Here is a 26,417-nt window from a genome sequence, read left to right on the forward strand (position 1 = left end):
CGCGTAGAACCTTTTGAGGTTCCCTATACTCCAGGTTCTGGGTATAGGGTGTCCGTCAAGGTTCTCGAGGCGATATGCTCGAGTGTTGACCATTTGTGTTATTTTGTATGGTCCTTCCCACTTGGGATCGAGTTTGCCAATAAGGCGCGAGGCTTCGGCTTTGCGAAGGACTAAATCTCCCACCAGGTGCGACAACTTCTGTTCCGAAAGCCAAGTTAAACGGGGATTCTCCGATTGTTGTTTGCGAAAAAAAAAAAAAGATATGCCCAGAGGGTGCTGGGCAATTCTTCCACCCACTTTTCTTTGGCACTTCCAAGCCTTGTTTTGAGGTGCTGGTGACCTCAGTCTGGCCATTAGCTTGGGGGTTGGCAAATGAGGTGAAAAATTGTTTGATGGATAAACCAAGGCACCAACTCTTTACATTGTCACCACAAAATTGGGTTCCATTGTCTGAAATGGAACGTGACAGAAGCGGCCTACAATGTTCTTCCAGAGGAATTGAATGAATTCTTCATCTTGGATGCGAGCTAAGGGTTCGGCCTCCACTCACTTTGGTGAAGTAGTCCACGGCTACAATGAGGAACTTGCCTCCTCCTGTGGCGGGTGGGAAAGGGCCGACCAAGTCTATTCCCCATTGAGCGAAAGGAATGGGGTTGTCACTCGGTTGCATCAGCGATGCTGGCATATGGAAGATGTTGGCATGCTCTTGGCAAGGCTTACACTGTTGCGCTAGATTCATTGTAGGAAAATAGTAACCTTGTCTCAAGAATTTGAGTGCTAAGGTTCTTCCACTCAAATGATTTCCGCAAATGCCTTCATGTACCTCTCGAAGTACGTAGTTTGCTGTAGTCGGATTGCGACATTTTTGGTAGGGGAATGAGAAACTTCGCTTGTAGAGCACTTCATCTAATATTAAGAAACGAGCCGCTCTTGTTTTTAATATTCGTGTTGGGCTGGGGTCGGTCGGAATTTTCCCATTTTTGAGATAGTTCATCATATGAGTGATCCAACAAGGTTCTTCCTGCTCAGCGCAATGTATTTCATCGGTGGATGCTATCTCTGGTTGAGGTGGGGCGAGGACAACTTTTTTCCGACTTCCGATGCTTGCCATGGAGCTTCCAAGTCTCGCTAGCTTATCCACATGGATGTTGTTGGAATTAGATACTTGTATTATTTCGTAGCCATCAAGCTTGGACAAGAGAGTGTGCGAGAGGGCATGGTATTTAGTCATGGAGTCTTATTTTGCTTCATAGGTCCCAAGGACCTGGATGACAATGAGTTGGGAGTCGTTATGTATCAGGAGCTTAGGTGCTCCGGCTGATAGGGCGAGACGGATCCCAACAATCAATGCTTCATATTCAGCTACATTGTTTGAAGTTGTAAAGTCGAATTGTTGAGCATACTCGAATTCGTCTCCGCTGGGGTTTGTTATTATGATACCCACACCATCTCCCTGGGCTATGGAGGGTCCGTCAACACTGACGTTCCAAGTGGGTAAGGAGGTGTTCTCCTCCAAAACGGTCATCTCTACCAGAAAGTTGGATAAGACTTGAGCCTTGATGGCGGGGCGTGGTATGAACTCTACCCCGTATTCACTCAGTTATATGGCCCATTTGGCTAATCGACCATTGTCTCGGGACTCCTCAATATTTTCTTTAGAGGATAGTTGGTGAGAACTACCACTTGATGTGATTGGAAGTAAGGTCGGAGCTTCCTAGTTGCACTGATAAGTGCGAGGGCGAGCTTCTCCATGTTGGTCTATCGATGCTCGGCTCCTTGAAGAGCTCGGCTTATGTAATATATCGGCTGGTGACCTCTCTCACCATCTCGAATGAGCTTCCCGCTAATGGCATCAGTAGAGATAGCTAAATATAGGAGTAGGGTATTTTCTAGCTGAGGTTTCAGTAGTAAAGGTGGAGATGCGAGGTATGCCTTCAATTCGGTGAAAGCCCTTTAGCATGCTTCATCCCATTCAAACTCTTTTCCACCTCTTAGAACTTTGAAAAATGAGAGAACTTTATCTGCTGACCGGGAGATGAACCGGTTCAAGGATGCCAAACATTCGTTAAGCTGTTGGACGTTCTTAATTGACGTTGCATGAGCCATGGAGGTGACGGCTTCGATTTTTGCAGGGTTAGCCTCGATCCCCCGTTGTGATATCATGTATTCTAAGAACTTGCCTCCTCGAACGCCGAATGAACATTTGAGGGGGTTGAGTTTCATCCTGTACTCTCGCAGGATGAGAAGCATTGATTTAGATCTGTTAGGTGATCTGAGACCTTGATACTCTTGACGAGCATGTGGTCAATGTATACCTCCATATTCTTGCCAATCAGGTCTGCGAAGATCGTGTTCCCCAGACATTGGTAAGTAGCTCCCGCATTCTTGAGACCAAATGGCATGACCTAATAGCAGTAGATGCCTTGGTCTGTGATGAAGTTGGCTCTCTCTTTATCTTCTAGAGCGAGAAATATTTGGTTGTATCCTTGATATGAATCAAGGAAACTGAGAAGTTTGCATCCTGAGATCGAGTCGATGAGTTGGTTGATCCTCGGTAAAGGAAAATGATATTTGGGACAAGCCTTCTTGAGGTCGGTGAAGTCCACAAACAATCTCCACTTGCCTCCGGGCTTGGGAACGAGTGCCATATTGGGTAGCCATTCGGAGTACTGAACCGGACAAATGTGGCCTGCATTCAAGAGTTTCGCAACTTCCGTTTTGATGTGCTTGTTGCGTTCGGGACAAAAGGTCCGCTTACGTTGCTTGATCGGCTTTAGTGTCTTATAGACATTGAGTCGATGCAGAGCCACTGTGGGGGTTATCCCTGTCAAATCTTGGGCCTTACAAGCAAAGACGTCATCATTGTGTCGAAGGAATTTACCTAGTTGATTCTCCATCACTTGATCTAGATCAGATCCAATGCGTAGGAGCCTAAAACTATCACCTGGTGCGAGTTCTATGAGTTTTAGTTATTCGACAACTGTTAGCTTGGCACTGTGGTTAGGTACGCTGATTAAGATATCCTTATCCGTCTCGATGACCGCGTTGTCCCATTTTCGTTTGTCATGGTTTGGGTTGTCGTCTCCCATTTCTATTGGCTTAGGCTTCTTAGATGGCTCACGTAGAGCCCTAGCATAACACTCGCGAGGTGTCTATCTCCAAGTACTTCTCCCATCCCGTAGGAGGTGGGGGATTTCAGCTTCTGGTGAAATGAGGAAGGGACCGCCTCGAATGTATGGATCGTCGGTCTCCCTAAAAGGATGTTGTAGGGAGATGAATTGTCGACTATAAGAAATTTCACCATCTTTGTTACTCTACATGGGCTATCCCCCAATGAAATGGGTAATTCAACTTCTCCCTTGGAGAAAACATCTTCTCCTGTGATTTGTGAACCCTTTCAGTGGTGTGCTCACGGGGCTGAATTGGGCGTTGTCGATGCCTAACTGCTTAAATGTGTGGATATATATGATGTCGGCCGAGCTCCCGCGGTCGACTAGTATCTTTTTGACCAAGAAGTTATGATTACCAGGGCATCGTTGTAAGCTTCATTCGGACCTTCTAAATTGGAGGAATTGTACATGATGTTTGTATCAGGTCTTCGTATCTAATAGACAGAAGCAGAAGTAGATGCGTGCTCTTCGTATCAAAATAAACATAATATGTTTTGGTATTAGTAAAATCGTCTGAGTCTATTTAATGAGTTAATTTTCAAATAAGCATATGACATTATCAAACAACGATCAACACCTTTTGTATTACTATCCTAATAAAATTACATATTACTATTTTTCCATCAAAGTGAAAGAAATGCTAAATATAAAATAGGACGTTATATTCATATTATAAAAAAAGGAAATTAGATTAATTGAGATTTCAAATTTATCATAATTTTTTTGATAAACAATCTTTTATTATAAAATTATTGTACGCGTGACAAAAAATAAATTGCAATACAATGGTATGTCTGCGAAGTTTAATTTGGATGTAACCAAAAAAGACAATAGGCATGATTTATATTATATTAATCTATATAAATATTAAAAAATAAATTAGGGCAAATTACGGCCACCACTGAGGTATGGCCAAATTACGAAACCCCCTCCTGTTTGGGTAATTACAGCCACCCCTTAACTATGTTATCTTACAAAAAGACCCCTCCAAAAGTAAATTTAGGGATGTTAATTCGGTAAAAACAAACCGAAATTTCGGTACGCCAACATTTCATATTCTTTATCGATTTAAATATATGATTTGGTTTGGTAAATAACCGAATTACATAAATTTTATGTAAAAATATTTAGAGGGTGGTTGTAATTACCCAAACACGAGGGTTTTTTTTTTGTAATTTGACCATACATCAAGGGAGTGGCCGCAATTTGCCCAAAAAATTATTGTCTTAATGAAGGACATGTATGAAGATACTTATGTATTTTAGGCAATTGATTAGTTGTCATCTTTTATTTTGGTATAGTCCTAAATTGTTTCCTACTTCATTTTTCACACTCATTTAGCCATTTATTCAATAAACGGTACACTACCAAAAAAAGGGACTTTTGTGACGGACGATTGCGTCATTAAATTGAAGAAATTCCGTCACGAATACCTTTTTGCGACGCATGTGTGACGGAAAGCGTCCGTGGGAAAACCCCTCGTCACTACTTAAAACTGTGACAGATATATTCGTCTGTCACATATTTTGTCACGGAACCGTTTGTCACTACAAAATACATTTCTGTCACAATTACCATGTCCAGGGTCTATAAAATTTGTGACGGAATGTGTCACAAATGTTTTTTTAGTCGTTAGTAATCCGTCGCATATTAATAGGCCACATTGTTATTTATCCGTCACACCTACTGTCATAAAACCGTCACCAATGTTCCGTCGCAAATTACATGTTACCAGTGTCCGTCACAAATACCAGTTATCACGTGTCCGTCACCAATACAAGTTATCAGTGTCCGTCACATAATGCCGTCACCAATGCCCGTCACACAATCTGTCACACATGGCGTCCCACATATCCGTCACCAATGTCCGTCACATAATATCGATCACAAATGTCACACAATATCGGTCACCAATATCTGTCACACATATTGGTCACACAAACGCCGTAACAACATACTTGTCACACAACATCCTGTCACAAATCCCTCACAGTCTTTTTACTAAATAAATTGTATTGCGTCATCCAAGAGTCACATTTTCGTCACAAATCATTAAAATAATAATTATGATTTATTTATTTGTTTTATTTTGTATAATATATTCCAGATTATGAATTAATATTCAAATTTAATCATCCACAAAATAACAACATTAAAAAAACTAAGAAAATCCCAATAAGAATGTAAATCTAAATAAATCATCACACGGGTATGATTCTCAATAGTTCCAACATGAGCACAAATTCCAAAACATATAATCTTAACAAAATAATGTAAAAAGAATCTTAACAAGACAAAATGACCATATCATAGTGTAAATGTTTCATTCACTACGTATTTGTACTCCGTACATGTCCCCTTGTTCTAGACTTTCGGTGGCTTACATTTCCTTCACCCATCCTGCAGATAATCATGAAAATAATCTATAAGAAAATACACATAAATAACCAACTGCAAATAATTATATGAAAAAAAACATACATAACCAATGAAAATAAAAAAATAAAATAAAAAAATAATGACACTACGATATATCAAATAAAAATAATATAAAACTTTTGAATGTATAAGCCACTGAGAATAGCAATGAAATCATAGCAATTTACCTCATCGTCAGTACTAGTGGAATCCATTTAGTGCTGGTTTGTGTTGTTTTCAGAATCAGAGTCTTCAAATTCTTCTTCCTCCTCTTCTTCCTCTTCATCAATTCCTACATCTCTTGTTGAGGTCATCAGATCATCCCTAACTTCACCGGGAAGTACTTCTACGGGATTTGCAGTATTATCCAATAAAATATCTGACCGATCTAAATCTACTGTGATAGGAATTTCATATGGTGATGACATTATCTCTTCTTGAAAAGGATCTTGAACAATTTCGGGATTGCTTTCTTCGTGTGATGACGCACATTATCTCGATTGTTAAATTTTCGATTGCAGCACTTAGAACAAGGACATCTTATCTTACCATGATCAACTACATTTGGATGAGAGTAAGCAAAATCTAAAAACTCCTTAAGTCCGATCCCTCGTCAAATTCTGATCTTATATATCCGTTAGCATCAAATCGATGCCACATCCAACTACGGTCATTATACATAGTACTGCATCAAGTTAACTATGAATAATAAATATTAAGTGGCAAGTGCATGATTTTAGTAATTTAAATGATTGAAGTGCTACAAAATCATGCTATAAAGTCCAATACAAGCGCTGTAAAATTTATAAAGTTATCAATTCATATGCATTCATCTACTGCACTCATCACCATTTAGTAATCTATATCATATACGCAGTCACAATCACAACATTCTAGGCTTAAAATTAATACAAGAAGCGCATGCTTCCTATTACCATATATATGCTTCTTACCATATTATTTGCAAAGATATACAATTCAGTTTTCCCTTAAGCATATTTTAATTTTCATGTTGATGAAATACTAACTTTCCGGAGACTTGTAGCATGTACAACAACATTCAACAGTTCAAATTTAATAATGTTTCATATACTAATAAAAACATACTTACATACTACGCCCAGAAGATGCAAATTCGTGTCTTGATGATCAAACACCAGATTCCGCTTGCTCGATTTCACGATGGAGATTGTTGTACAAGAAAAAAATAAGTCATATACATATTCTTTCATGAATTTATATTTTATAAATTCAAAAAAGGAGGTTTTGTGCATAAGTCTCTGACCAACCATCTTTATTATTCTAGGTTCAGGGGCTATATATCTTTCACCAATAAGCCCATCCCTTTACTATATATTTAAATAAAGGAAAAATTAATATATATGACAAAATTAACCTCAACTCTTTACACCCAATTCTTAATAGTAACCCCAATTTAATCAATTTTCACCACAAAAATCTAATTTTGACTTTTTTTTTTTTAAACTTTGTTTTTTCAGAAATTATATTTATGCCGCCGGTTTCCGGCGTTGAGTTTTTGATTTTTTTTTTCTAGTCTGTTTTTTCCGCTGCCGATTTCCGACGTTGACTTTTTCGATTTTTTTGGTCTGTTTTTTCCGCCGCTGGTTCCCGGCGTTGACCGCCAGTTTACGGCGTTGACTTTTTTTAGTTCCCGTCGCTAAACGTTGACCGTAATTGTGCTTTCATTAACAGTAATTATACTGTCACTCACAATAAATTAACGTAATTATACTGTCATTGACAGTACATTTATGTAATTGTACTGCCGTTGACAGTACAATTAGAGTCAACGACAATATTATTATTTTGTTTTTTTATTTATTTATTTTTTAATTTTGTTTGATTTGTTGACAAGTCCACGTAGTTATATTATTATCGTTGATAGAAAAATAATTGTAAACACAATAATATTACTGTCAACCACATCAATATTATTATTTTTTTTTGGTTTTTTTTTGTTTGAGTTATTGACGGAGTAATTACTGTCTATTATTGTAAAATTATTGTAAACACAATAATATTACTGTGGTTGACGGTAATATTACTCTTGTTATAGTAATATTACTGTCAACCATAGTAATATTAATTTTTTTGGCTTTTTATTATGTTTACATTTGTTGAACGGTCAACATATTAATATTATTCTACTACACAATAATAATGACTTTTGTTGTGCTAGTATAACTTTGATAGAGATTAATATAGCAATATTTATTGTGTTAAACTGTAGTAAATTTTACTGTGTTTAACAGTAATATTGTTAATATTACTGTCAATCACAACAATATTGTTGTTTAAACGGGGGAAAAAAGATGTTTAAGAAAACAAAAATTCAAAAAAAAACAAAAAAAAAAAAAAAAACCGGAAAAGTCAACGCCAGAAACCGGTGGAAAAATCGGGAGAAAAAAACAAGTCAACGCTAGATACCGACGGTCAACGGCGGTGACGGACGAAATTGTCCATAAAATTACGTTTTGTGTCAAAATTGAATAATCTGTGAAATTTGGGGTCAATTTGAGGTTAGATTAAATTAAATATGAAATTGGAGCATATTAAAATCTAAGGGGCTAGTTTAGTCTTTTACAAACCTTTGTACCAGTTGTGATTTTTTTTGTAAAAGAGTTTATTGTCTGGACCCCTTTTTGAACAAGTACCCATTGATGTATGAATAATTACCCATTAATAATTTTATTTATAAAGTGCCCTTCAAAAAATATTATCTTATTGTAATAAAATATGGACTCAAATTGTGATTACTTACAGACCAAGTATTGGCTAGCATGACACAACAATTGTTTAAATCATCCGGTGAAACGTGTCAAGTATAAGTTGAAGTTTAGCATGATAATGCTTATTATATATATATATATATATATATATATATATATATATATATATATATATATATATATAAATAATTTTCGTTCAACCATTAATATATTATGATTTTGGTTATAGACGATGCAATAAAACAACTATATAATGAGAAAGAAGAGCATTAATTCAAATATGACTCTTGTTGGATGATTTTGAAAGACACTTCCAAATGGTATAATTATACCATTAAGCATAAGGGAAAGTAGAAAAAAACTTCCCAAAACAAGGGTTGAAATTAATTTGGATGATGATGAAATTGAAGATTCATCCAATACCCAATCTCCATCATCTGATCAATCAGCCCCAGCTACGACTCTAACTTCAATCGGCCATGAAATTGATGATGGAGTATGTAATGATGGGGGACTGGGACTACCAAGTCATCATGGTCGCAAAACTGCAAAAAATGCTAGAAGAAAGAAAAATCTTGATTCCATCAATTTATTTGTAGAGGAGTTTTCTAATATGAGAAAAGAACAATCAAGTCGTTTTGAAGAGGAGGGTATTAGGAGAAATGGAATCAAACAACTGAAATTACAAGCTAAAATAGAAACAAGGAGAATGGAAATTGCAGCAAAACAAGAACATCAACAAAAACAACGCGAACAAGAAATAATGTTGATGGATCCTCAATCGGCACCTACATAGGAAGGTAAAGCTTGGATTATTCAACAACAAATAAAGATCTTGAGCGGTATTAGAAAAAATAAAAACTAATTTTACACAAGTCTTTTTCTTTAATCTATTTATGTCTACGGTTGGAGGGATGTTCCAACAAGCTTGTTCAATTTACTACAATCTATTGTGTATTTTTGTTAATTTTATTTCATTTATGTTTGTTGAATGTTTTGTATTATTTTATCGATATAAATATTGATACAAACAAAATAAAATAATACATCTTACAACGTAATACAAATGGTGACTAATATTTAATCAATGTAATCTTATACGAAATTAATGTAATTAAATACAAAGACTCAAATTTAATTACATTACTATATTTACTTTCTTAATATTTTATTATTGTTTAAGATATTTGGACAATTTTTTAGGGAGTTACCACTAGAGAAACTTTTTATTGGGGACTGTTAAATGTGAATCCCACTTTTAGGGAGATAGTAAATTGAGTAGGTGACATGTTGATCCCACTATTTAGGGAGTGTTTTATAGGAGATTCATTACATATGCCCTTACATACAGACCAGGTATTGGCTAGCATGACAGAGTAATTCTTTTAATCATCCCGTGAAACGTGAATACAAGTTGAAGTTTAGCATGATAATACTTATTATATTTGTGTATAAATAGTGACATTTGCTAAGAAGAATATAGAGCTCTCATTTCCTTAATAAAACAATTTATTTCGGCAAATATTTTTTCTCCATTTCTTAGTAGTAGTTTTTATTGCAATATTATCGTTTATTCTATAACACGTTATTACTACGAGATTTTGCTCGATAGGGATTTGCTATTTTCTTATTTCTCTTTCTATTTTATTTTACGAAAATCCAGATTCTCGATCTATTGTCGAAAAGACAAACGAGAATTATAAGCGAATAATTCGGTATTTTATACACTATCGTTTTTCAAAGGATATGATGGATTCGTTTATATAAGTATATAGCCTATGTAAATGCTGAATTGTTGTTGAATTTTATATTTGAAAGCTTGTGGACCCCAAGCTGTTCTACAAAGCACGTGCTAATTTTAACAGATTTGTGGGCCGACTTAGAGGTCAAGATATTAATTCCGAGCATGACGTTCGTCGAGTAAAAGATATAATAATCTCAGTTGAAGGTCGATTTAGAGTCTATGAGATTAACTCCAAGCACAAGCTTGTGGAGCTGGGGAAATAATAGTCTCCGTTGAAAGCCGATCTAAAGGCTATCATATTAACTCCGGGTATAGTACCCGTAGAGTTTAACAGAGACTGTATATTGGTCATAATTATAACTCCGAGCCGAAAAACTCGTTGAGTCAAGAAGTTGGAATTTCCGTCAAGTAAATAAAATATAGCTCCGAGTCTAAGGTCGTTGGGATAACAAGGCCGATTTAGAGGCTAAATCGTTAATATAACTCCGAGTCTAAACTCGTTGAGAAAAGAAAGCCGGTTTGGAGGTTAAATCATTAATATAACTCCGAATCTAAACTCGTTGAGATAAGAAAGCCGATTTAGAGGCTAAAATGTTCATACAACTCCGATCCTAAGATCTTTGAGACAAGAAAGCCGAATTAGAGGCTAAATCATAAATACAACTACGAGCCTAAAGCTCGTTGAGTCAAAACGTGGTAATATCCGTCAAAAGCCGATTTAAAGGCCAAAGATCGGAAAATAACTTCGTGAAGCTCGTGGAGTCACTAAATGAGGTAAAACCCGTCAAGAGCCAACTTAGAGGCTATTAATCACAAGCCCAAACTTTAAGGGTTTTGAGTTATTTTGTACCCAAATGTGTAATCTCACTTGGATGATGTCATTCCCGAGATTGAGCAATTTTGAGTGTATCCATGTATAATCTCTCTTGGATGATGTGATTCCCAAGATCGAGTTGTTTTGAGTATACCCACATGTGCATATCTCCCTTGTAAGATATATTTCTATGGTCGAGCTAAATTTTGATCACGCGTACATGGACAACATGGATAAATGTGACTATTGCCTACTTGATAGTCCCACTACACACTCAATATTCAATAATAAAATATATTTCTCGAGTGTGACATTGTGCAAGGCACAAAGTAAAATCATATCAAATCCCATGGAGATAATAAATGGCTCCGGGATAGCAACAATTACGTTGCCTAATGGTACTCCACGAAATATAGCATTTGCTCGTTTGCTAGCACATATTACTGTGCAGCTCTGTGAATAAATGTCGAGCAAAACAATAGCATACTTTCACACTCAAAATGGATTGGCGGGAATTTCTGATTAAACGCGTCCAAATAATTGCTCGTATTTTGCTGATGAAATCTAAACTCACTAGTGCAGCATGAGGCCATGCAGTATTGCATGTATGAACACTAATTAAATTGCGTCCCACTGCTTATCATATGCATTCCCCAATGCAATTGGCATTAGACTTTGAGCCTCATATTTCGCACCTACGCACATTTGGTTGTGCTGTACAAGTGTCAATTCCTCATCCTCAGAGGACAAAAATGGGCCCCCAACGCCGACTTGGCATATACGTTGGGTTTGATTCACTGTCTATAAGTAGGTTCTTGGAACCAATGACGGGTGACGTATTTACCACTAGATTTGCGGATTGTCATTTTGATGAGAAATTATTTATACCGATTGGTAAGGATATTAAGAATATCCTTGATAATGATGAAAACAAACCAATCGAGAATCTCACTTGGTGTGAGCAACATTTTATCTCATCTAGACCCACGTACCTCTGAATGTGAAAATGAGATCCATAAAATCATTCATTTACAAAATATTGGCAGTAGACTTCTTGATGCATTTAATGATGCCAGTAAATTCACGAAGTCTTATTTCCTGCTGTGAATTTTCCAATTAGGATCATTATTCCTGAGGAACATACAAAAATGAATGATGATCCCCACGACAAAAACAGTATAGACCTATTGGGTTAAAGGACGTTGTTCCTATAAAAAATAAAAGGGAAACTCAATGAACACTTGAACAATGTTGTTCCCAGTGAGAATGCTCCAGGTGAATCTGTTGAGCCCGATATCAAAAAGGAGAGATATCAAATCCCGTGAATACCGAGAATCCCATAAGTTAAATTGCAATGAAATATATGATAGACATGATATAATATTTTTGCATTTTCGGTTGTTCAATAAATCGTGTATGATGATTATAATATTTAATAATGCTATATCTTGTTGGCTGGTATATCTTAGCGATCTACCAAACATACACATTCGCTATTATTTATAAATATAATGTTGTTTAATTTGCAACAGATAAGAGGCGGATGCATAAGAGAAAACCGAACCAATATATCACCAAAGTTCTTTCATAAGAAGAAATTGGCATGCCCCATTAAATGAGAAGAACCGATATGGAGCAAGATTGAAAGCTCACCCAAAAGATTTACACTGCTCATTTCAGGGGGAGCAATAGTGCGTTGCACTATTTTTCCCTTTTGACTGGTTTTGTCATGTTGGGTTTTCCAGCAAAGGTTTTTAATGAGGCAGCTTATGCACACAGCTTGAATTCTAGTTATTCACTATTTTTCCCTTTTGATCGGTTTTATCCCATTGGGTTTTCCGAGTTAAGGTTTTTAACGAGTCATATATCCTACTCATTGAATTTACAGTCGATACAACAACAATGGCGTTTCGTCCCGGGGGTGGGGGGTTGTAATAAAATATGGACTCAAATTATGATTAGTTATAAGGTCATGTGGATTGTTCTAGCATTTTGAAAATTAGGGCATCTGTAGTGCCACTCCCAATTTGTTATTTTTGTCAGACCCCTAAAATTTTGGGAGTTTTTGATACTTTTATCTCATCTAGTGCTCTCCTCTAGCCTCCCCAAATGTGCCATGTGGCACGGGACTCCCAATTGGAGTGCCCATAGTTAATTCCAATGTTTTGAAAACCGGACCGGACATCGAACCGGACAAATAACTGGGTCACGGTTGGACCGGTTCAACCTCGGTTCAACCGGGTTTTTGAATTTTTTGAATTTTTTAATTATTATATAATTTAAAAATAATTGTAGTTTATACTCATTATTAAATATCATCCTCAAGACTTTAGTTAAATTCATTGTTCACTGTTCATTAATAATAAACTTGAAAATAAAGAAAACAAATAAAATTTATACAAGAAATAACTAATTTTCATTTAAGCACATGCCCACAAATTCTTAAGCAATAAATAAATAACTAATTTTTATTTAAGAAAATAAACAACAATCCACTAATAAGTAACACGTCGATTTAAGATAAAAAAAAAAAATTGTATATAAATAGTGAATACACCCTAACCCTACTACATATATCTCGCCGCCTCCTAACATCTCTCCTCTCTCCTTTCTTGCATGTGCATCCTCAACGGAAAAAAAACTCATCTTTAATTTTGTTTTCTTTTTTCTCGTTTAGTTCTTTAAATCCCCACCATGATTTCTTTTCAATCTTTTACGCAAACTCCTTCAAAATATTCCAGAGAAGCAAAATAATTTTTCTGTAGTTCTCCTTTTCTGCAAAATCCGGTTTTTTGACCGGTTTTTGGACCGGTTTTTGCCGGTTTTTGCCGGTTCAACCACGGTTTTTCCGGTTGATAAGCAAGTGACCCGGGTTTCTGGTCTTTTCGGTTTTCGGGGTTGGATCGGACCGGACTAGCTACCGGTTCCCGGTTAAACCGGTCGGACCGGCCGGTCCGGTCCAGTTTTCAAAACATTGGTTAATTCATGGTTGGAGAGTGCACGTGGGGCCTTTTTGATTATTTTAATGTATATTTGGAATGGCGTGCCAAACCAATATGACTTTAATTATTTATTTTTTTCTTTTTTTTCCTTTTTGAGAAGTGTTAATTAATTCTAATAATTATTTAATTATTTTATATTTTTTAGAAATTACAAATTTAAATTTCATTGACTTTAATATTAATAGTAAAATAAATATTATATTTAAATTCATTAATATAGTAAAACATCTTATATTTTAATTTTAATAATTCAATTTCACAATAATAATACAAGAAGTATTTATTTTATAATTAAATTTTAATTTCGTAAATATTTTAATTTTAATTATTTGATTGTTCCACATATGTCTCTCATATTCATCATTTTTATTATAAGAAACGTCAAAATAAATTTTCATGAAATTTAATTTTACTAAATTCGATTACAATATAAAATATAATACGGACAATGTGAAAATAAAAGAACATTAAATCACAACTACAGTTAGAAATACTCATAAGCATTATATATTTAGACATCTTCTCCGTAGATATTCCACAAATGGTTCATTCAATCAGATCTCAAAACTTCATTGGTTCGTCGATTGCGGATCCGACTAAGACGTGCTGAGATATAGGCTCCCAAAAACGATGGATCTCGTTCATATTGAGGGGGCGGAAATTCTCTTCTGGAAGTGGTGTGGTTCGAGGTCAGTTCCACGTTCATCTTCTATAATGATGTTATGAAGTATAATGCATGTTTTCATTAAATTACATATATCCTCTTTTGATCAATAACGGATGGATCCTTGCGTTATACCCCATTTAATTTGTAGAGCACCAAGTACACGCTCCACATCTTTTCTAACTGATTCTTGTTTTGCCGCAAATAATTTTTCTTTCGCAGTGGTGGGATGAACAATGGTTTGAATAAGAGTTGCATATTTGGGGTAAATACCATCAGTTAAGTAATAACCCATCGTATATGAACGACCCTTCACCGTATAATTAACTGGAGGACATGTATCATATTATCAATCAGTGGAGAATGATCCAAGACATTAATATCATTATTTCTACCCGACATGCAAAAAAAAAAAATGCCAAATCCATGTATCATGCAATGCAACTACTTCTAAAATTAAAGTTGGTTTGTGGTGGTGACCCATGTGTGTGTCGTGCCAAGCAGTTGGACAATTTTTCCATTGCCAGTGCATACAATCTAAAGATCCAAGTATACCTGGAAAACCTCGGGATTCACCTTCTTGTAGGAGACGATGGATATCATGTGCATTTGGTGACCGCAAGTACTGTTCTTCATAAATTTCGATTATCGATGAACAAAACTCTCTTAAAGTTTCATTAGCAATCGCCTCCCCTATCTTCAAATATTCATTATTGTAATAAGCGGATGCTCCATAAGCAAGAATCCGAAGTGCAGCAGTTATCTTTTGAATAGATGAGAAACCAAGACGATCATGTCCATCTCTCTTTCGGATGAAGTATCTGTTATGCTTTTCAATATCATTCTCAATATGAAGAAACAACTCCCCGCCCATCCTAAAACGCCTGCGAAAATAAGATGATGGAAAAGTACAATTTTCAGAAAAATAATATTTTCATAATATATATATATATATATATATATATATATATATATATATATATATATATATATATATATATATATATATATATATATATATATATATATATATATATATATATATATATATATATATATATATATATATATATATATATATATATATATATATATATATATATATATATATATATATATATATATATATATATATATATATATATATATATATATATATATTGTTGATGATGCGGTTGTTCCTCAGTTGCTAAAATTAATCTATTTCTTGAGATTCTTTCTCCATACAAAGAGAAAGAAGTTCTTCCTCCTCTAGAGATAAGGATGAAGATGAAGAACTAGATGATTTAATGTGTGCAAATTCATCTGAAAGAAACCATCCAGATCAAGAAGTCATATTTTGGGATAAAATTTAATGTGCATATATAATTCTCTCAGAAGAAAATATTTATAGAAGCTTGAAAATCAAGACAATTGAAGTTGAAAAAATCAATAAAATAATTGAAGTTGAGAAAACAATAAAATAATTGAATTTAAAAAAAAAATGAGATAAGTAAAGTTGAGATACTCGAGAAAATAATTGAGGTTCGGAAACCAATGAGATAATTAGCGTTGGAAAAAAAGTAAAAATTAATTGACAAAATATCTGAAATTGAGAAAATCGAGAAAATAATGCACTTATAGATAGTCTGTAAATTCATATATATATATATATATATATATATATATATATATATATATATATATATATATATATATATATATATATATATATATATATATATAATTTTCGTTCAACCATTAATATATTATGATTTTGGTTATAGACGATGCAATAAAACAACTATATAATGAGAAAGAAGAGCATTAATTCAAATATGACTCTTGTTGGATGATTTTGAAAGACACTTCCAAATGGTATAATTATACCATTAAGCATAAGGGAAAGTAGAAAAAAACTTCCCAAAAAAAGGGTTGAAATTAATTTGGATGATGATGAAATTGCAGATTCATCCAATACCCAATCTCCATCATCTGATCAATCAGCCCCAGCTACGACTCTAATTTCAATCGGCCATGAAATTGATGATGGAGTATGTAATGATGGGGGACAGGGACTACCACGTCATCATGGTCGCAAAACTGCAAAAAATGCTAGAAGAAAGAAAAATCTTGATTCCATCGATTTATTTGTAGAGGAGTTTTATAATATGAGAAAAGAACAATCAAGTCGTTTTGAAGAGGAGGGTATTAGGAGAAATGGAATCAAACAACAGAAATTACAAGCTAAAATAGAAACAAAGAGAATGGAAATTGCAGCAAAACAAGAACATCAACAAAAACAATGCGAACAAGAAATAATGTTGATGGATCCTCAATCGGCACCTACATAGGAAGGTAAAGCTTGGATTATTGAACAACAAATAAATATCTTGAGCGGTATTAGAAAAAATAAAAACTAATTTTACACAAGTCTTTTTCTTTAATCTATTTATGTCTACGATTGGAGGGATGTTCCAACAAGCTTGTTCAATTTACTACAATCTATTGTGTATTTTCGTTAATTTTATTTCATTTATGTTTGTTGAATGTTTTGTATTATTTTATTGATATAAATATAGATACAAACAAAATAAAATAATACATCTTACAACGTAATACAAATGGTGACTAATATTTAATCAATGTAATCTTATACGAAATTAATGTAATTAAATACAAAGACTCAAATTTAATTACATTATTATATTTACTTTCTTAATATTTTATTATTGTTTAAGATACTTGGACAATTTTTTAGGGAGTTACCACTAGAGAAACTTTTTATTGAGGACTGTTAAATGTGAATCCCACTTTTAGGGAGATAGTATATTGAGTAGGTGACATGTTGATCCCAACTATTTAGGGAGTGTTTTATAGGAGTTTCATTACAGATGCCCTTACATACAGACCAAGTATTGGCTAGCATGACAGAGTAATTGTTTTAGTCATCCCGTGAAACGTGAATACAAGTTGAAGTTTAGCATGATAATACTTATTATATTTGTGTATAAATAGTGACATTTGCTAAGAAGAATATAGAGCTCTCATTTCTTAATAAAACAACTTATTTCGGCAAATTTTTCATTTTTTAACAGTAGCTTTTATTGCAATATTATCATTTATTTTAGGGGTTTTAAGATATAAGTCCCCGGTGACAAACCTTATTAGAACTAAATGACAGCCCTAATTAAATTTGCTTCGCATCCTTTATCAAAATTCATTCCAAAAATGCCCATCCATTCACAAATTCGAAAATTAAGTCAGATTATAAATATTCTATGATGTACTATGGTATTATTTAACATTCTTTTTTTCTCATTAAGAATGTTTTTTTTTTTACATAATATTGAAAAGGGGCATGCTAAATCCCACACTAAATTTACTAAATCCCACAAATAAATTAAAAAAATAATCTCTCTACTTATATTTTCTCTAACTTTTTTCTATGATGATTTTTTTCAAGTCACTCAAAATTCGTTAATCTTTCACATGAATAATCATAAAAAGTGAGTTTAGGTTTATTTAATATTTTTCAATTTCATTATGCCTTTTTAATTAGGGTAAATAGCACTTAACCCCCTTGTGGTTTGGACATTTTGCACATGACCCCCTTATGGTATGAATTTAGGCACATAACCCTCTTGTGATTTTGACATTTTGCACATGACCCCCTTATGATATGAAATTAGGCACATAACCCCCTTGTGGTTTTAAAATTTTGCACATGACTCCCTTATGGTATGAAATTATCACATAACCCCCTTGATAGAAAATTGGAAAAGACTAAATTGCCCCTATCAAGTCAAAAATTCTTGTTTTAATTTAAAAATAATTATTCTATAAAATGAAAAGCTGAATGTATTTTTTTGTAAAATGAGAAATATAATATATTATTGTGTTTTTTCTATTTTACCGCACATATTTTGTTTTTAAATTTAATTTTCATTTCAACTTTAGAGAAATAATTTTTTAAGATTTTTCCAAAAGAAAAGGAATAAAGACTTTGTTTCTTAAAAAAATTAAAGTTTGATAATAGCTATAATATAATATATTATGTAGCAAATAGTAATATAATAATCATAATTAATGACAATGTTAAAGATTTTCAAATTGATTTTTAAAATCGAATAAATTGTCAATCGTACAATAACTAGTTAAATTAAAGAAAAAAGCACAATAATATATTATATTTCTCATTTTACAAAAAAGTACATTAAGCTTTTCATTTTATAGAATAATTACTTTTAAATTAAAACAATTTTATTAGACTTGATAGGGGTAATTTAGTCTTTTCAGTTTTCTATTCAAGGGGGTTATGTGCTAATTTCATACCATAAGGAGATTATGTGCACAATTTCAAAACCACAAGGGGGTTATGTGCCTAATGTCATACCATAAGGCGGTCATGTGCAAAATGTCAAAACCACAAGGGGGTTATGTGCCTAAATTCATACCATAAGGGGGTCATGTGCAAAATGTCCAAACCACAATGGGGTTAAGTGCTATTTACCCTTTTAATTATTTAAATTCATATCAATTCGAATTTTTTTCTCAAATTCCAACTTTATTTTAGTTTGAACATATGAAGATTTTTCTCAAATTCGAACTTGGAATGATATGGACGTTTTTAGTGTGTAATTTTATGAAAAGGTTAGGGAAAAATAAAGATGGGGAAGGAGAAGATGAGATTTTAGAAAGAGAAAAATTTTCAATTGTGTGTGATTTGGTAAAATTGGTGTGGGATTTAGCATATCAGTATTGAAAATTATGGTTTTTTTAATTTTTTTCCGGCCGTAGTCATTACAGACACCCATAGAAAACCGTAGTAATCCGTAGTCATTCACAGACATCTTGAAACCCTAAGTCCTCATTTGAAACCCTAAATCCTCCTTTGAATCCTAGCCGCTAGCCGTCAGACACTCATGTAAACTGTGTCTATAGATATCAAAATAAAAAAAACATAGATTTGCCCCACCAAACCCTAAATCCGCCCCCACCAACCCTAGATCCGCCCCAACACCGCCACCGCACAGCCCCTGCAAACCTCCGTTGCACAACCCCTGCAGCCCCCGCCTCCGCCACGACCCCGGCCCACCCACCGCCGCACAACCCTTGCCATCGCGCCTCCACCACCGTTGCTGGTTCCTCTCCTGCCACCGCCGGCGACGGCCTTCGATTCGTTCTTCTACTGGAGAAAAAGAGAGATGTAAAGAGATGAGAGAAAGGGAGATAAAGAGAAAAAAACGATAGAGAGAGAGAGAGGGAGAACGTGAGAGAGAAGATGGAGAGGGAGAGAGGGAACGTGAGAGAGGAGATGGAGAGGGAGAGAGAACGTGAGAGATAAAAAAATAAAAAGAAGAAAAATAAATCTGAATTAAAGAAACGTGAATATATAGGTTATATGATTTAAGGTATAAGGGTAAGATATGAATAATAAAAAAATTAAGGATGTGGCTCGTATATTATTCCAAATTAGGGATTTAATTAAAAGATTTGATTTGAACTTTTCATTTAGTTCAAATTAAGTTTCGTTTGAGAGGCTCTTGGCATATTACCCCTTTATTCTATTACACTTATTTCATTTTAATTTTCCGAGGAGCATAATTTTTTTAATGTCTTTTCTTTTTTCTATTATTTTTTAATTTTTTTTAATTTAAATAGTTACATTAATAAAATTGTGATTTAAACATACATTTGAATTATTCATGTCCATTTATCCATAAACGAGGAGTATTAAATAATTTCTCATAGACACCATATTTCTTGCTGTAATGCAATACAAAAATAATTATTTTCTTTCACCGTATCTATATAATATATAAAAGTTGAATTGCACACCTAATTGATTGACATTTGGCAAATTCAATTGATGACATGTCCTCAATTTCATCCCAGGTGGCGAATTGATTGGTGGAAATAAATCATCAAAAAACATGTCATCATTTTCCAAAATTAAAGGTAATTAAATATATTTAATTATTTTATTAATATATTTATATCCTACCATTTATAAAATACTCTAAATATATCAACTTTCTTGGAAGCTCTAAACAAAATTTATTTTTTAATTTAATTTTATAATTAATTTAATTTTATAATTAATTTAATTTGAATTTAGTTAAATTCAAGATAGTGTAGCTCAACTGGTTCCGGAGGAGGTAAGTTGGAGCAATATTCCCCTATTATAATTGCATGATTGGTGGTGTTACATAAATTTTGTATTTTAATTCGTAACCTTGGATTTATATTAAAATATATTGCAAAATAAATTATTTGATATTACACATTTTACATGAACATGACCAAAGAATACGTTTTTTTTTACGAATTTAATATTATATATTAATATTATATCTAAAAAAGAAAGAAACATGTTCGAATTTACTATATTGCGAAAATTGACACTATTTTTTTTTTTTTGACATGTGTAGAGTAATGTACTTCCAATTATTTACCATATTCAAAAGTACTACATGAATTTCATGTTATTATTTAAACAGTTAATTTTTCTTCACTGAATCCAGTGACAATAAATTTTACAATTGATTTAACTTTTTAAAATTATATAGTAATTAAAATAATAATTTTATCATGATTATACTAATAAATTGAATAACATAAGTTAAGTTTAATTAATTGATAAAAAACGAATTGATCTATATAATATATAAAAGTTGAATTGCACACCTAATTGATTGACATTTGGCAAATTCAATTGATGACATGTCCTCAATTTCATCCCAGGTGGCGAATTGATTGGTGGAAATAAATCATCAAAAAACATGTCATCATTTTCCAAAATTAAAGGTAATTAAATATATTTAATTATTTTATTAATATATTTATATCCTACCATTTATAAAATACTCTAAATATATCAACTTTCTTGGAAGCTCTAAACAAAATTTATTTTTTAATTTAATTTTATAATTAATTTAATTTTATAATTAATTTAATTTGAATTTAGTTAAATTCAAGATAGTGTAGCTCAACTGGTTCCGGAGGTGGTAAGTTGGAGCAATATTCCCCTATTATAATTGCATGATTGGTGGTGTTACATAAATTTTGTATTTTAATTCGTAACCTTGGATTTATATTAAAATATATTGCAAAATAAATTATTTGATATTACACATTTTACATGAACATGACCAAAGAATACGTTTTTTTTTTACGAATTTAATATTATATATTAATATTATATCTAAAAAAGAAAGAAACATGTTCGAATTTACTATATTGCGAAAATTGACACTATTTTTTTTTTTTTGACATGTGTAGAGTAATGTACTTCCAATTATTTACCATATTCAAAAGTACTACATGAATTTCATGTTATTATTTAAACAGTTAATTTTTCTTCACTAAATAAATTTTACAATTGATTTAACTTTTTAAAATTATATAGTAATTAAAATAATAATTTTATCATGATTATACTAATAAATTGAATAACATAAGTTAAGTTTAATTAATTGATAAAAAACGAATTGATTTTATATATTTCAAAATATAACAATGTTATTCTAAATCTTTGGTATTAAATTAGTTGATTCACTTTATTTAATTCCAAACATTAGAAATATCAATTGTTTTGTTTAAAATGTATAATGATTGTATATATTATATATTGTATTCCACTAAGAAGTATTTCATTATAACTATGATAAATATTTACTTGGTATAAGTAAATATCTAGACCAACTCCAAGCCAAAAGTATCAAAATGAGTTTGCAAATATTTATGTGCTATTTAATATTTTATTTTGATATTTATCTAAATGTATTAGCTCCAACCATATGTATTAAATAGTTATTAATTAAATATAATTAAATTTATTTATATTTGTAATTGCCACATATTATTTTTCAAAATGGACACTAAGGTGGTTAAATTTATAACTCATATTTGATAATTTATTATGCATGATTGCATAATGTAGTTTTACATTCTGAAAGATGAAATATCAAAATACAACCATGATTTCATAACACTATTGGAATTAAAAATTACTATTTTTGCATATGAAAATGGTGGTTAATTAATGTTTTGATAGCTCATTTAATAACGCCACTCGAGGTGCTCTTGCCGTAAATAGTATATATTAACAAATACAATATCAATCGACAAATAAGTAGTTTCTACGATCCATTTTTAGTTACAAACTCAATAAGATATTTATATATTACATAAACGACTACAATTATATGAGAAATAATTGCATAATTTATGTGTGTGTCTTTTCAAATTGAGAAAGATTGATGCAATATTGTGGTTATGGATGGAAAAAAATATCAAATATTAAGAATCAATCATAGTATACCAACAAAATATTACCTATCAAATACCAACTTAATGGTTATCATTTCATTTGGCATGATATTGGTACCATATCGAACTTATATGAGATTTACTACAATCCTATAGTGTGGGTAAAGAAAGATATAGAAAACCTATTATTGGAAAAAATATGTTTAGCTACAAATATTCTGACTAATTTTTAAATTAAAATTTTAAACCATATGAAAATAAAAGTATTAATGTAGGGTATAATAGCGTAAATGATTATTAAATATTTTAACACTGTATATATCTCACTATATTTTGGTATTAGAATACATGAGTTCTTTTGTCTAATTTACAAGTTATGTATTTAAATTAGTGAAATATTCTTAAGTTTTCTATTTCCCTATCATATATAATAAGTTATATTTATTTTCTTAATTTCCATTTTTAAAATATTTGTAAAATGAAATTATTTATTGTATAATGTTTATAAGAATCTTTGTATCGATTTTATATCTCTATGTTTTTTTTAAATCACAATATTCGACTGATTTACACAAAAAATCCAATTAATTTTTTATTTTTCCATTTTTTATTTATATAAGCATTTTATAGTGACTTTTGTTTACTTGAAATTTGATCTATTTTCAATAACATCAGCCTTTATGTTAGTTTCTAACATATGGTCATACGTGTAAATAAGTTTAAGTTGTATGTAACAAGGATAGCTTATGAAAACCCCCTGAACTTAGGCTAAATGAAGAAAAGCACCCCCACAAATTCGTTATTACCAAAATTCCCGTGATGTTTGTTTCCGTCTTACATCGACCCCCTTATGGTATGATTTTTCAAGGAACTTTTTTTATTACGTAGAATATTCCCCGAAAAATGCTGATTATACCCTGCACACGCGACATTTCTTTATGGTACATTTTAAATACAAAAATTACCCTCGTGAGGACTTTACAAGAAATCTTTATTCTTCTTCAATAACACTTTCACAAATTTTTATTATTACCATGACCACCCTGAGGGTAATTTTGGTATTTAAAAAGTACGATAAAAGAAATGTCACGTCTGCTAGGGTAGAATCCATATTTTTTGGGATATTACATGGAATAAAAAAGATTCCGTAAAAAATCACACCATAAGGGGGTCGTGTAAGATAGAAACAAACATCAAGGGAATTTTGGTAATCACCGATAAGTGGGGGTGTTTTCTAGAATTTAGCCTAAGTTCAGGAGGATTTTCATAATTTATCTTATTAACAACGATTATTGTTCTTTTACGTCGTAACGTTTATTTATACCCTTATAATATTTTAAATACTTTTAATGTCAGTTTGATAGTATAATTAAATATTAATTTCTAATATATTTAATATGTGTTTTTTGATGCTTCAGCTACCGCACATAAGAAATTTGATATAAAGATTCGAGATTGGATAGAATTGTTTTTTTTTACAAAATAATAGATCATTGCAAAAAAAAATGATGCAAGATCAGGATTTGTGATTAATATTAGCATTATAATTAATATTCTTTGAATTAGTATCGGTGTTAATACTAGAAATAGGGTTCGAATTGTAATAAGGATTAAGATAATATTATAATTAATATTAAGATTATGATTATGCTTAGTACGATACTTAGTGACATATATTAGTATTAGGATTATAATTAGCATTAGGATTGGGATTGGAATTATAATTAATATTAGAATTAGAATTAACATTAGTATTAGCATTAACATTATTAGTATTAGAATTATTAGGCTTATGATCAGTGTAAGGAATAGGATTATGATTTGGATTAGGATTAGAATTATGATTAGTGTTATGAATAGGATTAGGAATAGGATAAGGATTTGGATAATATTAGACTTACAATTATAATTAGCATTAGCATAATAATTAGTATATCCAGATTAGCATTAGCATTAAAATTAGTATTATCATTAACATATTAGTATTAATAATAATATTAATAATAGTATTAGTATTAATATCATTATTAGTAATAGTAATATTATTAGTATTAGTATTAGTATTAGTATTCATATTAGTATTAGTATTAGTATTAGTAATAGTATTAGTATTAGTACAAATATTAGTATTAATATCACTATAAGTACCCGTATCAATATTAGTATCGGTATCGGTATCAGTATCAGTATCAGTATTAGTATCAGTATGTGTATCATTAACATTAAAATTAGTTTTAACATTAAAATTAGTATTAATAATAGTATTAGTATCCGTATTACTATTAGTATTAGTACTAATATTAGTATTAATATCAGTATAAGTATCCGTATCAGTATTAGTATCCGTATCAGTACCAGTACCAGTATCAGTATAAGTATATGTATTGGTATCAGTATATTTATCAGTATCGATATCAGTTTCAGTATCAGTATGAGTATCAATATCAATATCAATATCAGTATCAGTATCAGTATCAGTATTAGTATTAGTATTAGTATTAGTATTAGTATTAGTATTAGTATTAGTATTAGTATTAGTATTAGTATTAGTATTAGTATTATTAGTATTAGTATTAGTATTAGTATTATATTATTATTATTATCAACACCAATATCAGTATCAATATTAATATATGTATTAGTATGAGTATCAGTATGATTATGAGTATCGATATTAATATGAGTGTTAGTATTAGTATTAGAATTAATAATAATATTAATATGAGTATCACTATGACTAGCAACATCAGTATCAGTATCAACATCAGTATCAGTATCACTATAAGTGTCAGTGTCAGTGTCAGTGTCAGTGTCAGTATCAGTATCAGTATCAGTATCAGTATCAGTATCAATATTAGTATCAATATCAATATTAGTAGTATCAATAACAGTATCAATATGAGTATTAGTATCAATATCAGTAAGTATTAGTATTAGTATTAGTATTAGTATTAGTATTAATATTAATATCAATATTAGTATCAATATTAGTATCAGAGTATCAGTATTAGCATCAGTATTGGTATCATTATTGGTAGTGGCGTATACATCTTTTCTCTTTGCAATATTTATAAATTGTGTTGTTGTTTGAGTAATGTGCATCACTAATTGAATATTGTTAGTGATAAATTTGCAGGTTATTTGAATATCTATTGTGTTAGTTCTCTGCTACTGTGTTTGTTGTTAAGTTAGTTATTTTGCACAAGATTCACATGGTGTAGTAGATTACATTCCATGAGATAGAGTTATACCATATGTTTTAAATATTTTCACTTAATCTTCACATCGTGTTTGCGCCCTTCGCGTATTCTTCTTTGTAATATTTATTTGAATTTCATATGTTACAACTCTGAATTAAGAGATATTTTTTCTTTGATGTTCTTCCATTTTGTTTTACTTGAATTGGCATTGTTATAAAGAGATAATCGTTTAAATATTATTATTTCTCATTTTGAAACTGACCTCCGTGCAACGCACGGGTGAAGAACTAGTAATTTTAAAACCAGCATACTTATTACTGTAATAATATTCAATCAAAGAACATTTGATACGATATTATATTTTTATAATCTACAAAAAGACCATTTTATAAATTAATTAAA

The 26,417-nt window shown here is 31.7% G+C and overlaps 1 protein-coding gene and 1 long non-coding RNA gene across 3 annotated transcripts; both read right to left on the reverse strand.

Moving 5' to 3' along the window:
* Positions 1–511: 511 nt before the first annotated feature.
* Positions 512–1,231, reverse strand: LOC148771095 (uncharacterized). The gene has a single exon (XM_088817486.1). It carries the CDS (start codon positions 1,229–1,231, stop codon positions 512–514), a length of 720 nt encoding a protein of 239 aa, XP_088673612.1.
* A 4,091-nt stretch (positions 1,232–5,322) lies between these two features.
* On the reverse strand, positions 5,323–6,806 carry LOC148771096 (uncharacterized). 2 transcript variants are annotated; one of them, XR_016030846.1, is made up of 3 exons: positions 6,700–6,806; positions 5,777–6,273; positions 5,323–5,570 (listed from the first exon to the last, which is right to left on the reverse strand). It is a non-coding gene; the product is annotated as an uncharacterized LOC148771096 (long non-coding RNA). The 2 variants fall into 2 exon arrangements; XR_016030847.1 differs by having other exon boundaries at positions 6,696–6,806.
* Between the last annotated feature and the right edge of the window lie 19,611 nt (positions 6,807–26,417).

Source organism: Erythranthe guttata, chromosome 4 (genome assembly GCF_056151865.1).
Source record: "Erythranthe guttata isolate IM_541 chromosome 4, IM_541, whole genome shotgun sequence".
In the NCBI taxonomy this organism is placed as follows: Eukaryota; Viridiplantae; Streptophyta; class Magnoliopsida; order Lamiales; family Phrymaceae; genus Erythranthe; species Erythranthe guttata.

What these genes read in the sequence shown, in the direction of transcription:
- LOC148771095 (XM_088817486.1), bottom strand. Translation starts at nt 1,231, where the DNA reads ATGACTAAATACCATGCCCTCTCGCACACTCTCTTGTCCAAGCTTGAT.